Consider the following 20,866-nt stretch of genomic DNA (forward strand, 5'->3'; position numbering starts at 1 on the left):
GTATGAAATTTACAAAATATCTTCATGGAACATGATTTTTACTTAATATCTTAATGATTTTTGGCATAAAAGAAAAATCAATAATTTTGACCCATACAATGTATTTTTGGCTGTTGCTACAAATATACCCCAGCGACTTAAGACTGGTTTTGTGCTCCATGGTCACAAATAAAAGTGACTTGGAACCCTCAACACTCAAAAAACAAAAACTTTTTTTTTTCTCTCTAAATTTTTGGATAATAAAACTAGAAAATATCCCCAGTTTCCATATCAAAAATCTGGGCTGCGTTTCTCAGAAGCATTGTAAGCTTAAGTAGATCATAGATCCATTGCCACCAAAGGTCTCTATGATCAACTTATCTCATAATGCTTTAGAGAAATGCAACCTGTTCATTTTTACCTAATCTGGATGTTGACTTTTACCCTGTGACGCCTAGAGTATCATATTAGATATGGAAATTTCTGCTGTATCTACTAAATGCCTTCTGTCCTCTGAATAATTGGATTTTGTCGTCTCATACTTTGGTGTTTTACTGTTAATGATGACAGCTTTTAATACAATATAAAACAGCTGTAATTACCAATTTTATACAGAGAAATCACAAAAACAACAACAATAAAATAAAACAGAATGATCAGTATTGGTATTGGAAGCATTGGTCTTGATAATACTTGGAACTGTATAAAAATAAAAATAAGTGCTGTCACAATGGATACCTTTCACGTCCAAGGAAATTACACAAACTGAACTTCATCCATCTTTTCTCAAAAGATTAGCGAAATTTCCAAATAATGTTGCAAGTGCTGTAACATACGCAAACGCTTAACATTCTGCTTTTAAATCCTACGAAAGCTTGTTTTCATCATGAGCATCCTGCTGTATCCACAATTATTTGGATTTTGTTTAGTCTGTCGCACCACAGACCGGATCACACAGAGACAGCTGCAGCACAAAACATTAGGGAATCATGGCACTTGAATTTATTTGAATCAAAACCATACGGTCCACATCTCAAGTGTATTTCATGATTATGACACCACATTGTCCACATTGTCATTTATTTTTTGCTCTCAGCAAAGACTGTGAAAACCTTTCACACTACAACAAGTCAAACGTATTCAAGAAATCTGTAAAGAAGCACTGAAGAATTTCAAGTACCCGTGTACGATATGTGAATTTATTTGTAGCACTGATAATCGAACAATCAGTGTTTACATCGGTCAAGGACACATAACTTTGATTTTGTTCATATATCTATAAAAGCAAAGAGAAAAAGCATTAAAATGCAACAGCCACCCTGATCAACTTAAGTGTTCAATCAAGGGACAAATAATTGAGTGACGTTTGGCTTCAAGTATCCTTCTTAAAAATAATGATGCATGACAATTCTGAGAACATACGTCATATAGCACAAATCACACCCAACACTAAATCAATTTGACTGGACCGAATGAATGAGAGCTGAAAAGGCGAAGGGAATCATGTCTGAACCACTAAACAGAATTGCAAAGATTTTTACATTTTCTGAAAAAGCGGAGTTGTATTTGGCTGTTCAAAATATTGTAGTGTCGCTAAAGGGTTCAAAGTGACTGTCACATTGTTAAGCGCTCCATATGGAAGCCTGTTTCCACCACTGAATAACATTTTTTTAATTGTGACTTTTTTCCTCAATTGCAATATAAACTCTATTTTGAGAAAAAAGTCAGAATTGCGAGACATAAACTTGCAATTGCAACAAAAATGTCAGAATTGTGAATTTCTCTCACAATTCTCACTTTATATCTAGCAAATAGCAATTATGAGTTGGTACCTCAAAAGTTTGAATTGCGAGATAAAAAGTTGCAATTACATTTATGGCCTTCCATAGTTCTATTTGTTTGTTTACCAGTCAAAATTAAAGGAGTCTATGCAGCACAAGCTATTATATTCTGGTCCCTCTATATATCTATATCTCTTGAGTCCATCCTTCAAATGCAAGGTCTAACAGATTTTTTTCAATTGTTATCGTCTGCCATGCAAACAATTTTAAGATAGATGAGATGAACTTTGGTGTGCATCACATCTCGTACGGTTTAATACTCAGCGTTAGCATTGAGTAATGTTGGCATGTCAAATTTGGATGAAATAAAGTTTTTGGCGTAAAGAGAGGCATTCAACCATTTCACTCCCTTTTATGTGTTGACTTAAAATCATTATAAATGACGTGAATGAAAACACCCTTATCCACCCTTACACTGAGGTATTTTTGTGGAGCGAAATATCATTTTTAAGGGTGAGAAGGAAAGTTTCTCGGAAGATTTGGCTTTTAAGTTGGTGATGAAATCGGCATGACAACAAGCATCCGTCAGTGTCAATATAAGTGCAGCTTCGCCATTTGGAAAGTTTTAATCAGCTGCTTTCACAGCTCGAATAAATATAATTTGACAAGATTTAAGCTGCTGTGACTTGAAAATAGTGAAGACACTGGACACACCCTTCTAGTGCAACAGCAACTCAAGAGTGATAGATGTTTGGAACAAACATAACCATGTTTATGAAGGATGAATCAGCCCACAGAGAGAAGATCCAGAATGTCAAGATCTCTATTTCTATTGACACTGATGGCCTCCAATCAGAGTTCAGAACGCGTTTGGTTTTCAGTGAAGGAAGCGGATGCTCATCTTCTGTTCGACATCCACTTTTTCCAATACCTGAGAAACGAAAAATGTGTTTGAAAATGAATAAATCACCCAAAAACTCTGGAATCAATGAATCACTTTCATGTCACTGCTGCTTTCCTGAGGCAAAATTTATCATTACATTACTTACTCACCAATGGATCCTCTGAAGTGAATGGGTGCCATCAGACTCAGACTAAAAAAGCATCACAATAATCCACAAGTAGTCCATCAATTAATGTCTTGTGAAGTGAAACGCTGCATGGCTGTAATGATCAAATCCATCGAGACGTTTTTAACTTCTGCTGCTTCCAGTTGAAAATTAATCCTTAATATTACATTCTAATCTCGTCTGGATCAGGAGAGAAACATGTTCAGATCAAGCACCAAATATTCTGGTGGATTTTGATATGAAAGGACAATAGATGATGAACTTTTTCACTGGAAATGTTAAGTGTTATTAATAAATTATGGACTTATTTTTGGTTTTAAGTTAAAGCACCTTTACAGTGGATTTGTTTCTCACAAACACATGGCTTCACAAGATTGGTGTGGATTATTGTGATGTTTTTATCAGCTGTTTGGACTCTCATTCTGACGGCACCCATTCACTGCAGAGGATCCATTGCTGAGACAGTGATGTAATGGTAAATTTCTCCAGCTTGATTCAGATGAAAAAACAAACTCATGTTCATCTTGGATGGACTGAGGGTGAGTAAACTTTCAGCTAGTTTTCATGTTTGGTTGGACTATTCCCTGAAGTAGAACGACCATACTGCTTTTCCAGGCATTACCTTGGTGAACTCGCTGAAGGAAATACACATGTCTCCATTAGTGTCAGCTTCCTGGATGGTTCTGTCTGCAATGCTTCCAAGTTGTTCATCAGAAATATTCACGCCCACCATCATCCTCAAAACCTGGAAAACATGCAAGTCTCTGTTATATTTATATGTTTTACATGATTATCTGGTGCCATCAAGTGGCTCAACAGCAGACTGCAATTCCCTATGCATGCACTTTTCCAAATGACTTATTTCATGGGAAATCAAATTTGTTTTGATCTCCTGAGGTTCAAAAAGACCAGCAAAAAAGGTTCATACTAGATTTGATATTGTTAGAATTCTGAACAATTAAAATGCAGTAATGACATTTCCATGCCTATTCAGTGTTGACCCACCCAGTAATAGTAAAGTATGCTAGATACAATTATTTATAATTCACATTGCATATCCTTCCTTAGAATTTTAACCCAAAAATGAGTTGATTTTTAATCAACATTTCTTTATCAATTATCATTTTTATACTCGTCTTGACTGTTTATTTCAGTTTGGTTTGATTTGTGAATATCTCAAAAAAATTAAATGGACAGAAGCTTTATAACGAGGCTTTTTTCAAGATGGTACAGTTAAAAGCTATTGGGAACGACAAACCTGTTTAAGTGGAGCAAAGTGCTGTTTATTATTTTATATGTGAAGGGGAAGTCAGCAAAAACTAAGCAACTAAAAAGAAATCTGACTAGAAATGAATAAAAATATATTGTTAAATTATTAAAAATAAAATGTTAAAATAAATAAATATTCCCTATCAATAGAAGGACATTGCAACATTACACATTGCAATAATAATTCAGAAGTATTTTGTAGCTATATTAACATTTGCGTTCATTGATTACACAACAGTATAAACCAGTTTTATACATTTTGCATTTGCAATTAATTCTATTTCCAGTGTTTGAAATGAATGTAAAAATAATATCCCTGAAGTAAGTCCCTTAAACCTGCTCTTCTGAAATCCAGCTGTAACGGGGTTTCCCAGTCTAACAGAGCGTCTTCTGGTTTCAGATGGCAAGGGCAGGTGAGTCAGTGCCTCATTGTTCAGACGGTACAGGACGTTCTTGTGTCTCCTGTGTCAGAGACAGGTGTAGCGGTCTTGTGTTGTACATTAAGCATGATTCTCTTACCTGTAGCAGTTCATCTCTAGAGATCTTGTCGTCTCTGTCAAGGTCGTATAACCGAAAAGCAACTGCGAAGAAATAAGAGAAAAACTAAATATTATTAAAAGCTTTAAGTTGTAACACTTTGTGCTAGATGAACACACTGCAAGGCCTGGTAACAGAGAACAGGTTTTCTGGCAGAGAGCAGCTAAAGCATGTTTTACAGGATCCTTAGAAAGAGCAAGCAAGTTTAAGACCAGGATCAGTTCAAGCCCTTTGTTTCCCTTTGGAAATGACATTTTGCCTGCTTTTAAATGCTTAGATGATACTCAAGTAAAATTATATGACTGACTGCTCTTGAAAGCTTTTAATGCATATTATTATTAATGTTGACAACAGTTGTGCTGCTCAATATTTTTGTGGACACTTGATATTAATATAAGAGGTGTTTGAGCTGGACTCACAGAGGAGTTTGTTGGCCCTGCTGTTCAGCAGCTCGCCAGAAGTCAGGTTTTTGTTTTTCTCGTTATCCTCCACAGGACGAAAGTGAGCCAGAGTCCTCATGAAGCCCCTAAAGTTCACCTGATCCTCACTGAAATACATGAGAGAGACACACACAAAAAGACTTTAAAACTGATGTTGTGTTTAATCAGAGTCACACTAGTGGTCGACTGATATGGGTTTAATCTCTGCAGGGCCAGAAGCAGCCCCAGACAAGCTCCCTGATGCCTAAACATGAAAACTGCTGTCCTAATTTAGACTTCACAATGTTTTCACTGACATGGCCTCAAGGTGGTTTCTTCATACTTTAAGGAATTTGAGCACATGGGAACATTCAAACCAAGAAGAAACCAATAACCCATGTGACACCACCCACATGCTGTGTGTTTTGAGACAGTAATGATTGAGTTTGCAGAAGTTACTGAACGTTATATCATACAGTAACATTATTACAGCCAAAAATCCACACAAACACTGATATGGAAACAACAATCTCTGAGAAACTGGAACAAATTGATCAAGAATTTGCCCTCAAAAGAAAAATAAAGAAAAACCAGAACAAACAAACGAAAAACTCATAATTTTGCATAGGGAAAATTAAACCTGTGTTTTAAAACCATAATGCATTGTGACATTATTTTCATAACTTTGTTTTTGAACAATACCGTTAACAAGTTTGAGGTCAGTACATTTAGTTTTAGAGAGAAATTAATACTTTTATTCCGCTAGGAATCATTAAATTGATCAAAAGTGACTGCAAAGACATGTTTAATGTTTAAAAATTAGATTTCAAATAAATGCTGTTCTTCTGAACTTTGTATTCATCAGAAATCCAGGAAAAAAGTATCACATTTTGTAAATAAGAAAATAAGCAGCACAACAATATTGATATTAATAAGATGTTTTCCTTAAGCAGCAAATCAGCATGTGAGAATTATTTCTGAAGTATCTTGTGACACTGAAGACTGGAGTCATGATGCTGAAAATTCAGCTGTGTCATCACACAAAGTTGTAATATAATATAAAAAATCTTACCAACCCTCAAACTTTTGAACAGTAGCGTTTAAATATATATTCATAATTAAAACTTATTTGTCATGAAAACTGTAACAATGCAAAGAAAAAAAAAAAAAAAAAGTTTTTTATTTAATATTTTATTAATCCAGAATTGAATTTCTTATATATATATATATATATATATATATATATATATATATATATATATATATATATATATATATATATATATATATATATATATATGTTTTTTTTTGCCGTGAAATTTTATTATTACCCATTTTGTCTTTTCTTTACTATTTAATAGTTTTCTTTCATTTGTGCACTTTGTTCTTTGAACAAGTAGAAAAAAAGCATTAAATCCAATCCGTGTGTATACAGTATACTATACTAGTGCAATAAAAGATCTATCTGCTGTTTCAAATGTCTTATGACATGTTCCTCACCCCTCTGGGAAGAAGGCATTAATTATCCGATCGCCGAGAGGATTTATGGCCAACTCAGGAATCCTCTGGAAGTCTTCTCGGCTGAGGGGAAGAAAGAGAGAGAGAGAGGGAGGGAGGGTTATTATGCATTTCGGATACGTTTCAGGTTTTGCACACAGATGCGCCTACAGAAACTAGCCGGGTGTATAAAGTAACGTGAGAGGCCATCCTTATTTAAGAATACAAATGAAAAGCAGCTGTCCCTAGTGAAAAGTAAATCTGCAGAAACACCTGACATGGTTTGTTTGTTTTCAGGTTTTTTACTTTGAGCCAGTAAGTGTTTTTCAGCTCTGTGCTCTTGGGTTGACATTGGATCGTGTAACATGTAATAAAGAAGGAAAGCCCATCCGTAATTCTGTGAAAACAGAACTTGTTAAAAGGATACTTTGACATCTACCAGGCTTTATAAGGCTGATATGAGTAATTATGAATACTGTGTAATAATTACTGTAATTCCATTACAATAATGACAAAGCAGTTTCATCTGGGAGTAACCTTCTCGTGCATAAGGAAAGTCATGAAGTGAACTCGACATCCAGAGGACACACTCCTCACCCTGATTTCTGAGACTATTTATGATTCAAACAAGAGCCCGTGTCTCTAATCTCAGCTTGACGGATGTTTGGGGTGACAACACGTACAGAAGGTCATCGACACTGTTGGATTTTTTTTATTTTAACCATATTGCTGATGAAGTTTGTTGAACTATCCATCATCTCAGCTGGTTTCAAACCACAGAGGATGTTGCCATTAAAAACAAACAATTATAACATGAACACAACCTGTGACTTCTGCATATTTGGTAAACAGAAGGAGTTAGTTTCATACGACACGTCACAGAAACGCTTTACATAAGGGTCAGTTTTCAAGTAAAAAGTTGGGATATTATACACTTCCAATCAAAAGATTGGGGTTTTTGATAGAAGTCTCTTCTGCTCACCAAAGCTGCATTTGAGCACAAATACAGCAAAAATTATATTAATGTGAAATTATTACAATTTAAAAAAGCTGTTATCTATTTGACGAAAAGCAGAATTTTCAGCATCATTACTTCAGTGTCACATGATCCTTCAGAAATCATTCCAATATGTTGATTTTCTGCACAACAAACATTTCCTTTCATTTTATTCATGGTGAAAGCAAGTGTGCAGCTATTTTTGTGGAAATAATTTTTTTCAAGGTTCTTTGACGGGTAGAAAGTATAAAAATAACAGCAATTCTTTAAAATTTCAAAACAAAAATCCTGGTCACAGTTTTTTTTGTTATTTCTTTTTTTTTGGGGGGGGGGGGGGGGGGGGGGGTTTGATAGTTTCACCATTTTTGTAGTTCATATAGTTCTTTTCACAAAATACAAAACAAAATAAAAAGTACTTTTGGCTTTATTTAGCAGGAAAACTCATCACCAAACACCAATGACTTGTATATTGTATTTAGACACTTTCAAAACTGTTGCAACAAAGATGGAAATACAGTTTTTAAATACGTGAATTATGCTTCCATCTTTGTTGCCACAGTTTTGGAAGTGCCTTCTTCTGTTCTAAACAAGGGGGTGTCCCAATACTTTTATCCATATAGTGTATGTACAAATCATTGGTGTTTGGTGATGAGTTTTCGGCTCAAGGTCACACTTGCATTTAAAGTCACACCAGAGGTGTTCAGCTGGGATCAGGACTTTGCTTTCTGCAGACCAGTCAAGTTCTTCCACACTGACTGAATCAATCATTTCTTTTTGAACCTTGCCTTATACACAGAGGCACTGTCATGTTAGACTAGAAAAGGGCTCTGTCCAAACTGTTGCTGTAAAATTAGAAGCACACAGTTCCCTAGAATATATACCGGTGTCCTGGCCAAATTCCCTCTACTGGTCCTTGTCTATCATGGCCTCCTAATAATCCCCATCCACTTGATTGGCTCATTGACACTCTCTCCTCTCCACCTGTAGCTGGTGTGTGGTGAGCGCACTGGTGCCGTTGTCCTGTGGCTGCCGTCGCATCATCCAAGTGGATGCTGCACACTGGTGGTGGTTGAGGAGAGACCCCCCCCACATGATTGTAATGTAAAGCACTTTGGGTGTACAGCAATACACAATAAAGCGCTATATAAATGCATCATTCATTCATCATTATATGCTTAAACATTAAGATTTGTACTCATGGAAATTACTAAAGTAGTCAAACCGGTTCATTAGAAGGGGGCGACCCAATACTTTTGGCAATATAGTGTATTAAACTTTAATTAGAAATGGTACCAAATCCATTTCAAGTATCAAATGCACAAAAATAAGACGTACTGCTATATTTGTGGATGATATCTGTGATAAATGTCCTATAAATGCACTATTATTAATGCTGGATTTATCACCAGGTTTTAACCATCGCCACTGTGCTACTGCTTTCTCATTCTCTTTATGACAACCTTTCATCGATCATAATCACAGTGTGTACAGAGGTCACTTATGAGGACATTACGCAAACAACTTTGGCACAGGGAAATACACGCTTCATAACAGCCCTTGAGCGCCCTCTTTTACAAGGAATATTTACAATAAAAGTGGTATTTTTAGCAGTGTAATAGAAAGAAGTTTTTCCTCATAATCAAAATTCAAACACTGACCTAGCCATTCCTTAACACATTAACTTACAGAGCCTGAGGCTGGTGTGAATGTTTACCAGAGAGCCAGAATACATTCAAACGCAGACGATCAAGGGATGTTCATTAAAAGCGAGCATGCAGACGTAACAGAGCCGCTTGTGTAACACCTAATTCCTCTTGGGCTAAAGGTGTTGCAACAACACACGGTTAAAGTTCATTACTACTCAACTAACTCATTGCATGTACCTGAGCGCTCCATTTTCTCCTTTATCAAGACTGTGAAAGCGGCTGTAGAGGCGGGTGATCTGACTGTGGGAGACTGGAAAACAAACAAAACAAGGTCTGGTTAAAACAGTGAACATTCAAGTCACAGATGTAATCATCAGATTGACTGGATAAAGCTTATCTGAATGACCTAACACACCAGAGAAAAGCTGCTTTGGCACAGTATGTATTCATGGAAAGTGGTTTTCCCATTTTATCACAGAAAAGATTAACATTAACAATTCAGACTTTGATCAACAAAGATTGAGAGTAAATGAGGTGAATGAATACAGAACCATCCCACATGATGAAGGAAGTCACAAAAGTGATGTTCAGTCAGGAGTTAAAACACAACCACAAAGAAAAGCGGAGTGAAATCCTGGCTTCTGCCCAGTAGGTTCACACCAGAGTATGAGATTGAAAAAAACAAACAAAAAAAAAAAAAACAGACAAATACAAGATGGAGAGCACTTTATGTGGCTTTAAAGGAATGTAGTAAAATCTGGGTTTACAAACATGTAAAAAAAGTTAATGAAAAACATGCACACAAATCTTGAAATTAGAAAGTATGGTTATTAGCTATTCAAAACATCTAAAAAGGCCGCCTGCAGACTTTTTGAACTTGGTTTGTGTGGTCTGCAAAATAAAGACTAACATATAACCTAAAGAGCTCCAATATAAAGCATATCCCCAGTCTATTTCTAGATGTAGTGGGGGTGGATGTTTCTCTCCCTGAGGTTCATCCGTACAGAAGGCCGAAGCACTGAGACGGCAGAGATCAGAAAATGCTGCTTGGCCCTCATAACATTTTGTAAACCTCTAACTGCAGCTGCACAGGTGCAAACGGTGTCATTAAAATATCCTTTTTTTCATCAGTGCAATGCAAACACTGATCCAGACATAACTTCACCCTGTTTGAAAAGGGGGGGTTTCACAGTGATGCTCTAGTTCTAGAATCTTTCAGTGAACGGTTCTTAAAGGGGTCATCGGATACCCATTTTCTACAAGTTGATAGGATTCTTTAGGGTCTTAATGAAAAGTCTATAACATACTTTGGTTAAACTTTTTCAATGATAGTGTAAAAAACACCCTTTTTACCAAATATCAAAGGGATAAGCACTTTTTCCACACAGGGCCATGTGGGTTTGGATTTAGTTTTCCCTTCATTAAAAAAAAAACCTTCATTTAAAAACTGCATGTTGTGTTTACTTGTGTTATCTTTGATTACTATTTAAATTTGTTTGATGATCTGAAACATTAAAGTGTGACAAATTATTTAAAAAAAAATAAAAAATCACTTTTTCACACCACTGTATCACCCAGCCCTACACACTTATTGGCCCATTATCTATCTATCTATTGTTTTATACAGTATTATATACATTCTGCTCTCTCAGACACTCTTCTGAGAAACATTTCCTTCTGTACACTGAGTGAAAATTATCATGGAAAACATGCCTTTTTTAACCTAAATTTCACAGTAATTTTCAATGGACAAACATTTTTAATCTATTGTACAACAACAAGCAAACAGATGTGTTCATTTGGTGAGAAACAGCATGAAAAACATGCCCTCATTATTCACTATACTACATACATATATATATATATATGTGAAGAGTTCATATTGTGCATTGCGATTAATCTCAATCAAACTGCAGTTGGGTTATTTTATTAGGTTAAAAAATAAAAAATCAGTTAACTAACACAATAAAATACAATAAAAACATGATAGCTTAATAAAAAACGTGATTTTTGAAAATTAAAAAACCCCGGAGTTATCTGTTTTTGCAAATAAACTCTTCTCTCACTCACTCACACACACACACACACACACACACTCAAGAAACCTAGTTTATCTTGGTAGTTGAGGCTGAACATGTTCTGAGCTTCTTATTAATTAAAAATATATATTTTTAATTATATATCTATAAGGGGGTGTATCTTAGCTCTTGTAACTGCTACTCACATCCAGTTTCTTTCTTGATTTCTTCAATGTCCTCTTCTCTGAGTAAAGATGAAGCTCTGGAGCCCATGACTGCTGTTTCTACTGGAGATCAGCTCGAGCTAACACATGAAATTCACTCCTGATCTCTAAACACAGAGCTCGGATGAGCAGTCAGCCTTCACCACTGTCTGGCCTGCGTTATTCACCTCCAGCTTCTTAATTACAACCGGCTCGGGAGCGATCCAAATCAAATCTAGCTGAATAAAGGAAGAGTTTTAAAGGCTAAGCTAAAGGTTGGTCGGAGTGGATCTACATGACGTCTGCCGACTCGGTGTTTGTGTGCGCTGGACACGCCCATAGAATAACGCGCTATGATTGGTCGGTGCGGTTGTCTGTCAGGTGGGCGGGATTTAAAGGGGCAGGCGTGTGTTTTCTGCTGAGGGCGGAACACAAGATTCCTAGAAATCGAATAAAGCGGGTGAGTGACAATATCAGAAAAATGCAACATTCACAAAATGAGAACAGCACTATAGAACTGAAGGGTTCTACAGAAAGCCATATAAATATATAAATAATCTAAACTCTCTGCAATTTATATCCTTTCGGTCTTAAAGAAATAAACTTTCATTCCTGATCTTTAAACTATCTGGCTGAAAATGAATTAGTTTTTGTTGTTAAAAACTCAAGTGTTATTATTATTAGTCTAACATTATTTCAAATAAAGTAAAAAATAAAGATTTTCTTTCTAGCAAATTAAATGGCAGATTCAGAAAATTATTTATATAGGGAACCATTTTAGTTTTTATTAATATATTGAATGAGCTATTTTTATACTTTGTTTTTATTATAAAATTTGTTAAAGTTTTAGAACTTTTATGTGCTTTTGGAATTTTTTACTATTTAGGTTTTCAGTTTTATTTGAGCAATTTTAATGCTTCAACTTAAACTTCACAGAAATGATAAATGTTGCCCTGGCAATTAACTGAAATAAGTTTAGTTTTTTTTTTTTTTTTAATCTATCATTTATATTTTATTAGATTTATTTCAGTTAAGAAAAACATGTTTTAATTTTAGCTTAACCCTGACTCAGACACTTAATTAATTATAGCTTGTGAGAAGCTAGAACGCAAAAGAACAATGGAAACAAAAAGGTAGAGTTCATTTCTTAGAAAAAAAGGGTGCAGGTGTCTTTCATGATGGTGTTGAATTTCAATGTGTATCATTTCCACCACTAATATTTTTATGCTTTACTGATGCAAATACTGATCTAAATGACATTCCACTATCATTTTGAAACACAAAGTATAAAATCAGCTTGAGCTATCGCTAAACAGAGTTTTATGAAGCTCTCAGGTAACAGTCATTTTTACAATAAAGCCACAATTTGTTATAATCCATGTCTATAGAGAGAGAATTTAGTAGGGCATTAGGGACATGTCCCTACCAATATCCAGCGACTACTAAATTGTCCCTACAGCAATCATTTTGATCAAACAATTATATATATGTGTACTGTATGTAACCACTGGAATTGTATTTTCGGCCTCATCTGAAATAGGTCACTGATACCATATTTAATACATGTGCGGAGAAAGCTGAAGTGTTTAAAACATACGAGCACATTTCAGTTGAATGATAAAGTTTACCCTCTTTAACTTTGTTATTGTGCTGTTTTGTGTTCATCTGCTTCTCTCATTTGCTCTTTTTACATTGACTATCACTCTATCTAGACTAATATAATCAAATACACCAATAAGTTCTCAAATATGTATTACAATATATACTGATAAATTTAACATTCACTTCAAATGGTATGAGATGTCTCATTTGATTTGGAACTTTGCAAATCTTTTGATTCAGATCGGAACTTCGAACATCTAAAGCAGAAAGAAAAGTCATCATCCGTTTAAACATGTGACAGAGGTAGACTGAGTACAGTAGAGACACTTTCTGCTGTTTTCATCACTAAACTAGATGCTGAAATGAAGTGATTTTTCACGTGATATTTCTTTTGCTTGTGTATTAAAATATCATAAATTGATAATAGCCATAAGTAGTTTATCTTTAGCACAATTAGCTCATAAACATGAGGTGGATTGTTGTCTCAACTGTACCCATATGGTGTACAGTTAAACAGTAGCATGGTACAGTTGAGACACCCATTCTTAATGCTCTAAAGCTGGCTAACCATTTATTGCAAATGTAATAAATTGCTAAATTACAGTTTTAAATAATTACAGTTTAAAAATAAATTTATTTATTTGATTTATTTAATTCAGATTCAGTTAAACAAAATAGGAAAAAAATATTTAACACTAGAAAATATATGGCAAACAATACAAACATAACAGTAAAAATAACAATACTGTATACTGTACATACCTGCACTGTAAAAAAAAGAGTTGAGCCAACTTAAAATTGTTTAAGGCAACCAACTTCAGCAGATTTTTTGAGTTCTCTCAAATTATTTTTGTAGGAGATTCTCAACTTTTCGTTGCATAAAACAACACGTTGAGAAAACTCAAAAATCTGTTGAAGCTGGTTGCCTTAAAATTTTAAGTTGGCATCACTCAAAACTTTCAGCATTTTTACATTTTCAATCATTCTGTATGATTTATAAGCTTGTTTCATCATGGGGACCTAAAAATATTCCCATAATGTTAGAATTTACTAGCATTACTACACTACCAGGAAATATGGTCCCCATAATGTAGGTAATACAAACACACACAGCCTCTATGCATTTTATTTTCTATGATTGAACTGATACTGTATAGCAACCTATAAAGGGTGTCTCAGCTTTACCCACTTTACCACCTTGTACATTTCTTAAAATGCGATGTCACGTTAGAAAATATGTCCATTAATAATAGACAATTGAAATATCACAAATATAGTTTTTAACATAATTTGTGTAGCATGTGTGTAAATGTGACTTTTATCCTATTATCATAACACTGTATAACTAAACATCATGTGAAGCAATAGGACACCAATCTGGGTACATTGTGTCTCAACCGTACCCCACTGACATGCTCGCACGTTTCTCTAGATTATGAAAAGACACAATGTCATAAAATATGCCTATTTTTAGAGCACAGGGTAACATTTGCAATGATATATGTTAAGTTGAACAATCATAAAAGAATAATAAGCTATTCGTTGTGGAAGGGACATGGTAAAATGAAAATCTCACCTTGGAAAAAAAACTTATCTTCGGAAAGACGCACACATTTCAAATTTCCCACAATCAAAGAGAACACTAATACACGTGTGTGGAGCAAAAATCACGGCTCGGGGTTCTTGTGTACGCAAGTTATTTAAGGCGTTTCAGCTGTGCACATGTCTCAAATGTCTACACTACAATGGATATTTATTTCACTTTGGTTCACCTGTTTGCTCAATACTTTCTTGGTATCAACCATGGATAAATCAGTCAGTGACTAAGGTGTTATTGGTAGTTGAAGGATGGAAGTGCTACTGAGGGCACCGGAAATAAAAACTAGAGACTGCACACCAATTGAAAGATGTTTGGCTTGAAACATTTCAAAAGGGAAATGAAGAAACGCTATTTTTCATTATAAGTTGTTAGCATGGCACACAACATTCACCTCAAACCAAAGCAGTGAAATACATTCACCTTCACTTTATTCTGATATTGAAATCAAACTAAAAATATAAATCATAGCGATGTATATTTACAATTAACATTTTAATTGCACATAAGGGGACATGCATCTACTGCATAGTAGGAACTACCTTAGAGTATACTCGTTCTGTTCTGAAGGATCACACCAAACCTCTGAATTAAAAACAGAGAAAGCAAATAGTTATAAATAAATAGATAAATAATTAAATATGCTACCATTTTTAAAATAGTAGTGGTGGCAGATCTATTATACAATTTGAGGATACAGGTGAAACAAAACATTCAGCACAAAATTGTTCTTATTATTGCTACTAAATATTTGAGAATAAATGGCAGAGATCATGAGTTTAGGGGTTTTCAGCAGCATGTGTGTATGGTGTGGTAGTCCAAACACTCATTACATGCTTTCATGCAGCTGGGTAAATATTGACGCTGGTTACTTGCCCACATAGAGGGTCTCAGCTCATTTGAGAGAGAGACCCCCCGAATGCTGCAGACTGAAGAAATCCAAAAGCTGTTGTCATATATATTATAGCCTATATTTGAAAATGCTTTTTCAAAAATGTGCAAAAACAATTACATTGGTAGAAAATATATTTACTTTTGAAACTTATTTTAGCAAATTGTTTTGCCATTTTGGTATATTTTTATTAATATATTTAAAAATTATATATTTTAAAATGTATTTCTTTTTTAATACTTTTTTTGCTGCATGGCAATTTTATTGCTCATAGTTTGTGTTAACCAATGCATTAACTAATATTAACAAATAAGACCGTACTGTGTTACCGGAAATACAAGAGCTTCAAACTAGTTTAGATGATTCCAGGTAAAGAGCTTACAACACTTTTATTGAAACAGGTGGCTTTCCATTCCTGAAAATAAACTAATTTTAGGGCATGTAGGGCACCTCAAGCTCAATAAAAGAGCAAATGTCTCCTCCTGCCAAGACATATCCAGAGTTGAGTGGTTGCATGACTTGTAATACAAAGCTTACCGTTTTAAACCCTGGGCCGAGGCCTGCATTTACTCACGCGGGACAGGGAAACGCCTGCTGCATGGTTGTTGTTCTTGGACGTCTTGAAGGCAGGCAAGAGCGTTTCTCCAGCTCTGCAAACCCATAAGCTCTAATGACTTCCAGCAACTTTATCTGTGCGAGATCTTCCTTTCCCGCGGACTGACGTGAAGCGTGACGGGGGTCAGATACCTTTGCTCTATCCCGGCTTATGGCACTTTTACAGAACAGGAGTTATATGTGAAAGCGAAGACCTTTGCAAAATGATACTTTCTCCTCACAAACAGTCAGTCAATATGGATGGAAACGCACTTGTAGAGTTCTGAAAGCACTCTTGTCTAAAGAGCGCAGGAGCGGCAATAAAGAAGAGAGAGAGGAAGCTGGAGTCGGGAACCATGCTGTCATTTCCAATTTAACTTGATCTATTCAAAAGACGCATTGACATTCAGAATTTAAAGATGAATTCTTCTCTGTTTCATGGCATGTTCAACCACACATTAGTGTTTAATTCAGTCAAATAAGATAAACATTTTCACGCGGGCAGTGGATTAATTAGATTTGCAGTAAGGTTCAAAAAGCCCATAAAAACACCAAAATTAGGCCCTAGTCCATAGAACTTGTGCGCTATATTCCAAATGTTCACTGAATTTTCCCCTCTGTTAAAGCTTTCAAATCTCATTTGTTCAATCACATCAACAATGTCTAATTAGACTAAACTAGACTAAAGGCTTAATTTGTAATTAAACTCAAGCATGAATGACATTTGTAACTTCTATTATGCTTTTTTTGCTCTTTTCCAGTTTAGGAGTAGGCCTACAAAATCAATTTTCTAGAAAAGAACAGCACAAAATTTTGATGTAGCCTACAAATACTGAAGTATCCCACCCCTTACGAAAAATAAGTTTATTCAAGTGTGCTATTAGTATACTTCTTTTAAACTAAAATAGGAAAGTATAGCCTACTTTTAGTCTACTTTTTATGTACTTCTCAGAAATATACTTAAAATGACATTTAAGTGTACTTGATTTATACTTAGAAAAAGTCTAAATATATTTGAGCTATACTTGTCCGTGTTTTCATTGTTATATGGTAGGGGGCATTAGTACACATCTTCTGTATAGAATAAAAAAAGCACAAGTGAAGAAGAAAAAGAAACAACAGATACTTCCACATGTAATCTAACATGATCATCAAACATAAAACAGCATCAAAACTGTACAACATTATGGAATAAAATGTCGACCAATGAAAAGGTAATAATGACTGTCAAGCTTTGGGGTGTTGATTGACTCCATCTACGTTTTGATTATCATTCTGAATCCAATTCATAGTCTTTTTCAGCTTTTTCTTCAAAATGTCGTTTATTTCTATATTTTTTTCTTTATGAAACTTACCCATATTCAAGTGTTTAAAAAAGAACGCATGAAGCTAGAATAAAAAGTTATGTTAACAGATAATCTGTTCTTTCTTTTGATGTTTTGGATGTTCAGATATTAATATACACAAATTAATACCTAAATAGGGACTTAGTAGTATAATAAAAGTATGTTAAGTTCACTTAAAGAAATCTTACGAGTATACTTGCAGTATAAAACTACTAAACTAGTAGTTTACTGAGACTATACTTCAAAGTGTACTTAAAAATGCTACAAGTATTTAATTAGTAAACAGTATACCTATAAGTTCACTTTTAGTATAGTTACAGTAAAGCTAAAAACATTGATGTAAACTAGTTGTGTACTCAAAGTTTACTACTGGTATACTTAAACTATACTTAAAAGTATATTTTTAAATACTAAAAAGTGGGCCAATTTAGCCCTAAGGAGTACTGAAATAGTACACTTACAAGTATACTACTAGTACACTGATATTTGTATACTTACTACATAGGGTATACTTAAAATATTCTTGAACTTTACTTAAAGCTACAGTTTTAACCAACTTTTTTTGGTTAAAAATGATCTGAAATCAATATTTGAGCAAGTACATAACCAGCCAGTGTTTAAAACTATCACCTTACTTTAGCCCGATTCACAACGGTTAGCTTATAATAATGTTTTCTAATTTGAGTGGTACGGGTAGGTTTTCGCAGCATGGCACTGCGTCATTACATCAGATGTGTAATCATAAAGAAGTTGTCCCAGCTAGTAGGCTATCACACGTGAGGATCCTGCAGGTGGTGGCTCATATATAGCCTTTTCTCACATCAATTATTAATTAGCTTTTTGGATTAAAAGAATTTCTTAATATGAAATTTGAATTGTATGGCAATTAGATATTAGACTGTACAAAAATTGAAATCTACACGCTAATACTATACTCATCGTCATGTAATGCTGATGTTGTTAACATTAATAATTTGAGAACAAAGTATAACAATGATAATACTTTGCACGGTTAGATGTGATATGAGCTAACTGATCGTTAGATTTAATTGGTAGCACGATTTATTGTAATGCTTTTTTCCTCAGTTGGTCAGAACAAATGTGGCAGACTTGTTACTTACTTGTTCAGATGACAATATACCATGCAAATTCTGATTTGGGTCATATAATCCAAGACATAGGCTAGAATCTGTGATTGCGAAGTACAGTAAATATCCACACCGGTGCAGTGACTGACAACTACACATTTACCTCAAAACATTAGATTCATGGAAGATAATTCTGCAAGAAACTGCAATTCCAGGTTTTTAAACATAGAGGGCAACAAAGAGGTAAAAGTTACGTACTGCAGCTTTAAGTATACTTAATAAAATAAACTAGAAATAAACTACTTTTTGGTAAGGGACATTCCACTGCAATCTTTTCGTTTGAAACTTTGTGGGGTGTGAATTAGCCTACATAATTCATTTTAAGTCTATTGGAAATAGAGCAATTATTTTCAGTGTTACAATGTTAGGCCTTAATAAATTTGCATTTAATTATTCATCAGATGCTTTTATCCATAGCGATTGAGGAATATGGCAAGCAATTAAGAGTGAACAAAATCATATGTTAACCATCTATTAATTTTCAGAGCGTCTCACCATCTTCATTTTCTGTTTCATTGCATTTAAGTGTGCAAATACTCAAACGGTGCTAATTTTAACTGCCCCTATTATGGATTTTTGAAAATGACCTTTCATGCAGTGTGTAACACAGATCTAAGTGAATGAAAACATCTTGCAAAGTGTTAAATCTGAAAGTGCACCTTGTATAAAGTTATTATCTCTCAAAAGAAAGAGTCGACTCTGAATCATTGAAACGAGTCGTTTTTAAAACGAATCCCAAGCCGTTTCATGTTGATATCAACATGAAATATTAGCATATTGGCCGCCCACTTGTTGCACTTGCAGACCTGGGAAAACTTGAATGAAAATGCAAATTCATTATTTGCCACTAGGTGCCGCTTTTGGAGCTGCAATGAAATGAAAATGAGACCAATCACAGCAGATTAGAGTCATGCAAAGGGAAGGTTTGGAAAAATGAATCGTTGAGCAAATAAGGTCAAAATAATATTATAAGACAATGAAAGAGTTTTTTCTTTTTTGACCTTGCATGCATGTCAACCTGTTGTTGGGGTCTCCCAAAACCAAAATATGAACCTTTCATAACCCATAATAGGGGCGCTTTAAACAAAGACATATCCAAATGTTGGATAATACAATGCTGTGCATTAAGAGAAACTGATTTCAGATAATAAATGCTCGGTAATAAATCTTTCAAATAATATGCCAAGATTAATTAATAATTCAACAGTAAAAACACTACAATAATTCACTCCAAATTAAAACAAAGCAATGTTTATCCTCTGAAATGATTAACGCTGGTCACTAGGGGTCGCCAATGTCACAGAGATCAATTGCATTAACACTAAACTGTGTGTGGCCTGCTGATACATGCATATGTAGCCAAGCATATTACAAAAACTATCGGAATGTGTTTTAAAAAAGGAATTCTAATGTATTTTGTGCAGTCATTGTGTAATACACCTCAGCTTAAAATAATATGAATTTTATAATATTATAATGTTTTTCATAGTATTAAGATAAATTATGTAGGCTATAAACCTGATGTAAAGCTATGATTTAATGTAGCAAGTATAATTTTGGGATCTAGTTATGCAAAAATAATGGCAAAATTTTTTAATGCAAAATATTCTTATAATATAAAATATAGTTGTTGTTTTTTAAAAGATTATATGATCAAATTTAGTGCTCTGACCTTATATCCAACTGAATTCAAGAAACATCAGCCATAGGTAAAGCACACTAGACCCTTGATCTTCCCTCAGCATCTCTGTCTGTGTCTCTCTGTGGGGTTTAAGGGCTTTAGTCTAATAGCTCCATTAGCTCAAGCCAGTGGCATTAAGTAGCATAACATCACCGACTGCTTTAACCATCAGTAACACACGCATGCTTTTTTTCTTTTTTAATATCAGAAAAAATCATAAAAAGAAAAAATATGACTCTGCTAACATTAAAAGTGGACCCCAAAAGATAAAATTGAAAAAAATCAATGCCACTCATTGATACACACACACATGCTTTCGGTTCAGTAAAAGATCCATCTGTGGTGTACAACAGTAACGTGCCATTTAACAGCTCACGCTTTGTTTTATTGTTTGCTTCTTCTGTCAAATCTTCCCTTTTGAAAATGAAAGTGTCTGTGATCCATTTTCTCTGTCTGGAGCACAAAACACAGAGGAGATTCATTTAAATGTGACTCACATGTATTAGAATGTTTCACTATGATACTTTTCAGTTTAAATTATTTATAAGGATATTGATAATCAACATTTGTCTAATTTTGTTAGCCATCTT

At 34.5% G+C, this 20,866-nt stretch overlaps 1 protein-coding gene across 1 annotated transcript; it reads right to left on the minus strand.

The window, feature by feature from the left end:
• Positions 1-512: 512 nt before the first annotated feature.
• LOC306882384 (calcineurin B homologous protein 1-like) lies at positions 513-11,754 on the minus strand. Its single transcript, XM_079436972.1, has 7 exons — positions 11,420-11,754; positions 9,433-9,505; positions 6,556-6,636; positions 5,056-5,183; positions 4,619-4,680; positions 3,453-3,575; positions 513-2,691 (listed from the first exon to the last, which is right to left on the minus strand). The coding sequence occupies exons 1-7, from the start codon at positions 11,484-11,486 to the stop codon at positions 2,638-2,640; spliced, it is 588 nt and encodes a 195-aa protein (XP_079293098.1). The 5' UTR covers positions 11,487-11,754; the 3' UTR covers positions 513-2,637.
• Positions 11,755-20,866: the final 9,112 nt, after the last annotated feature.

This window comes from Barbus barbus (genome assembly GCF_936440315.1).
Source record: "Barbus barbus genome assembly, chromosome: 16".
Classification (NCBI taxonomy): Eukaryota; Metazoa; Chordata; class Actinopteri; order Cypriniformes; family Cyprinidae; genus Barbus; species Barbus barbus.

Bases quoted from the DNA above. Each gene is read 5' to 3' on its own strand.
- LOC306882384 (XM_079436972.1), bottom strand. From the start codon at position 11,486: ATGGGCTCCAGAGCTTCATCTTTACTCAGAGAAGAGGACATTGAAGAA. The intron at 6,637-9,432 runs GTACATGCAATG...TCTTCCCCTCAG, and splicing joins GGAGAAAATGGAGCGCTCAG to CCGAGAAGACTTCCAGAGGA. The intron at 2,692-3,452 runs GTAATGCCTGGA...TTCGTTTCTCAG, and splicing joins CCTTCAGCGAGTTCACCAAG to GTATTGGAAAAAGTGGATGT.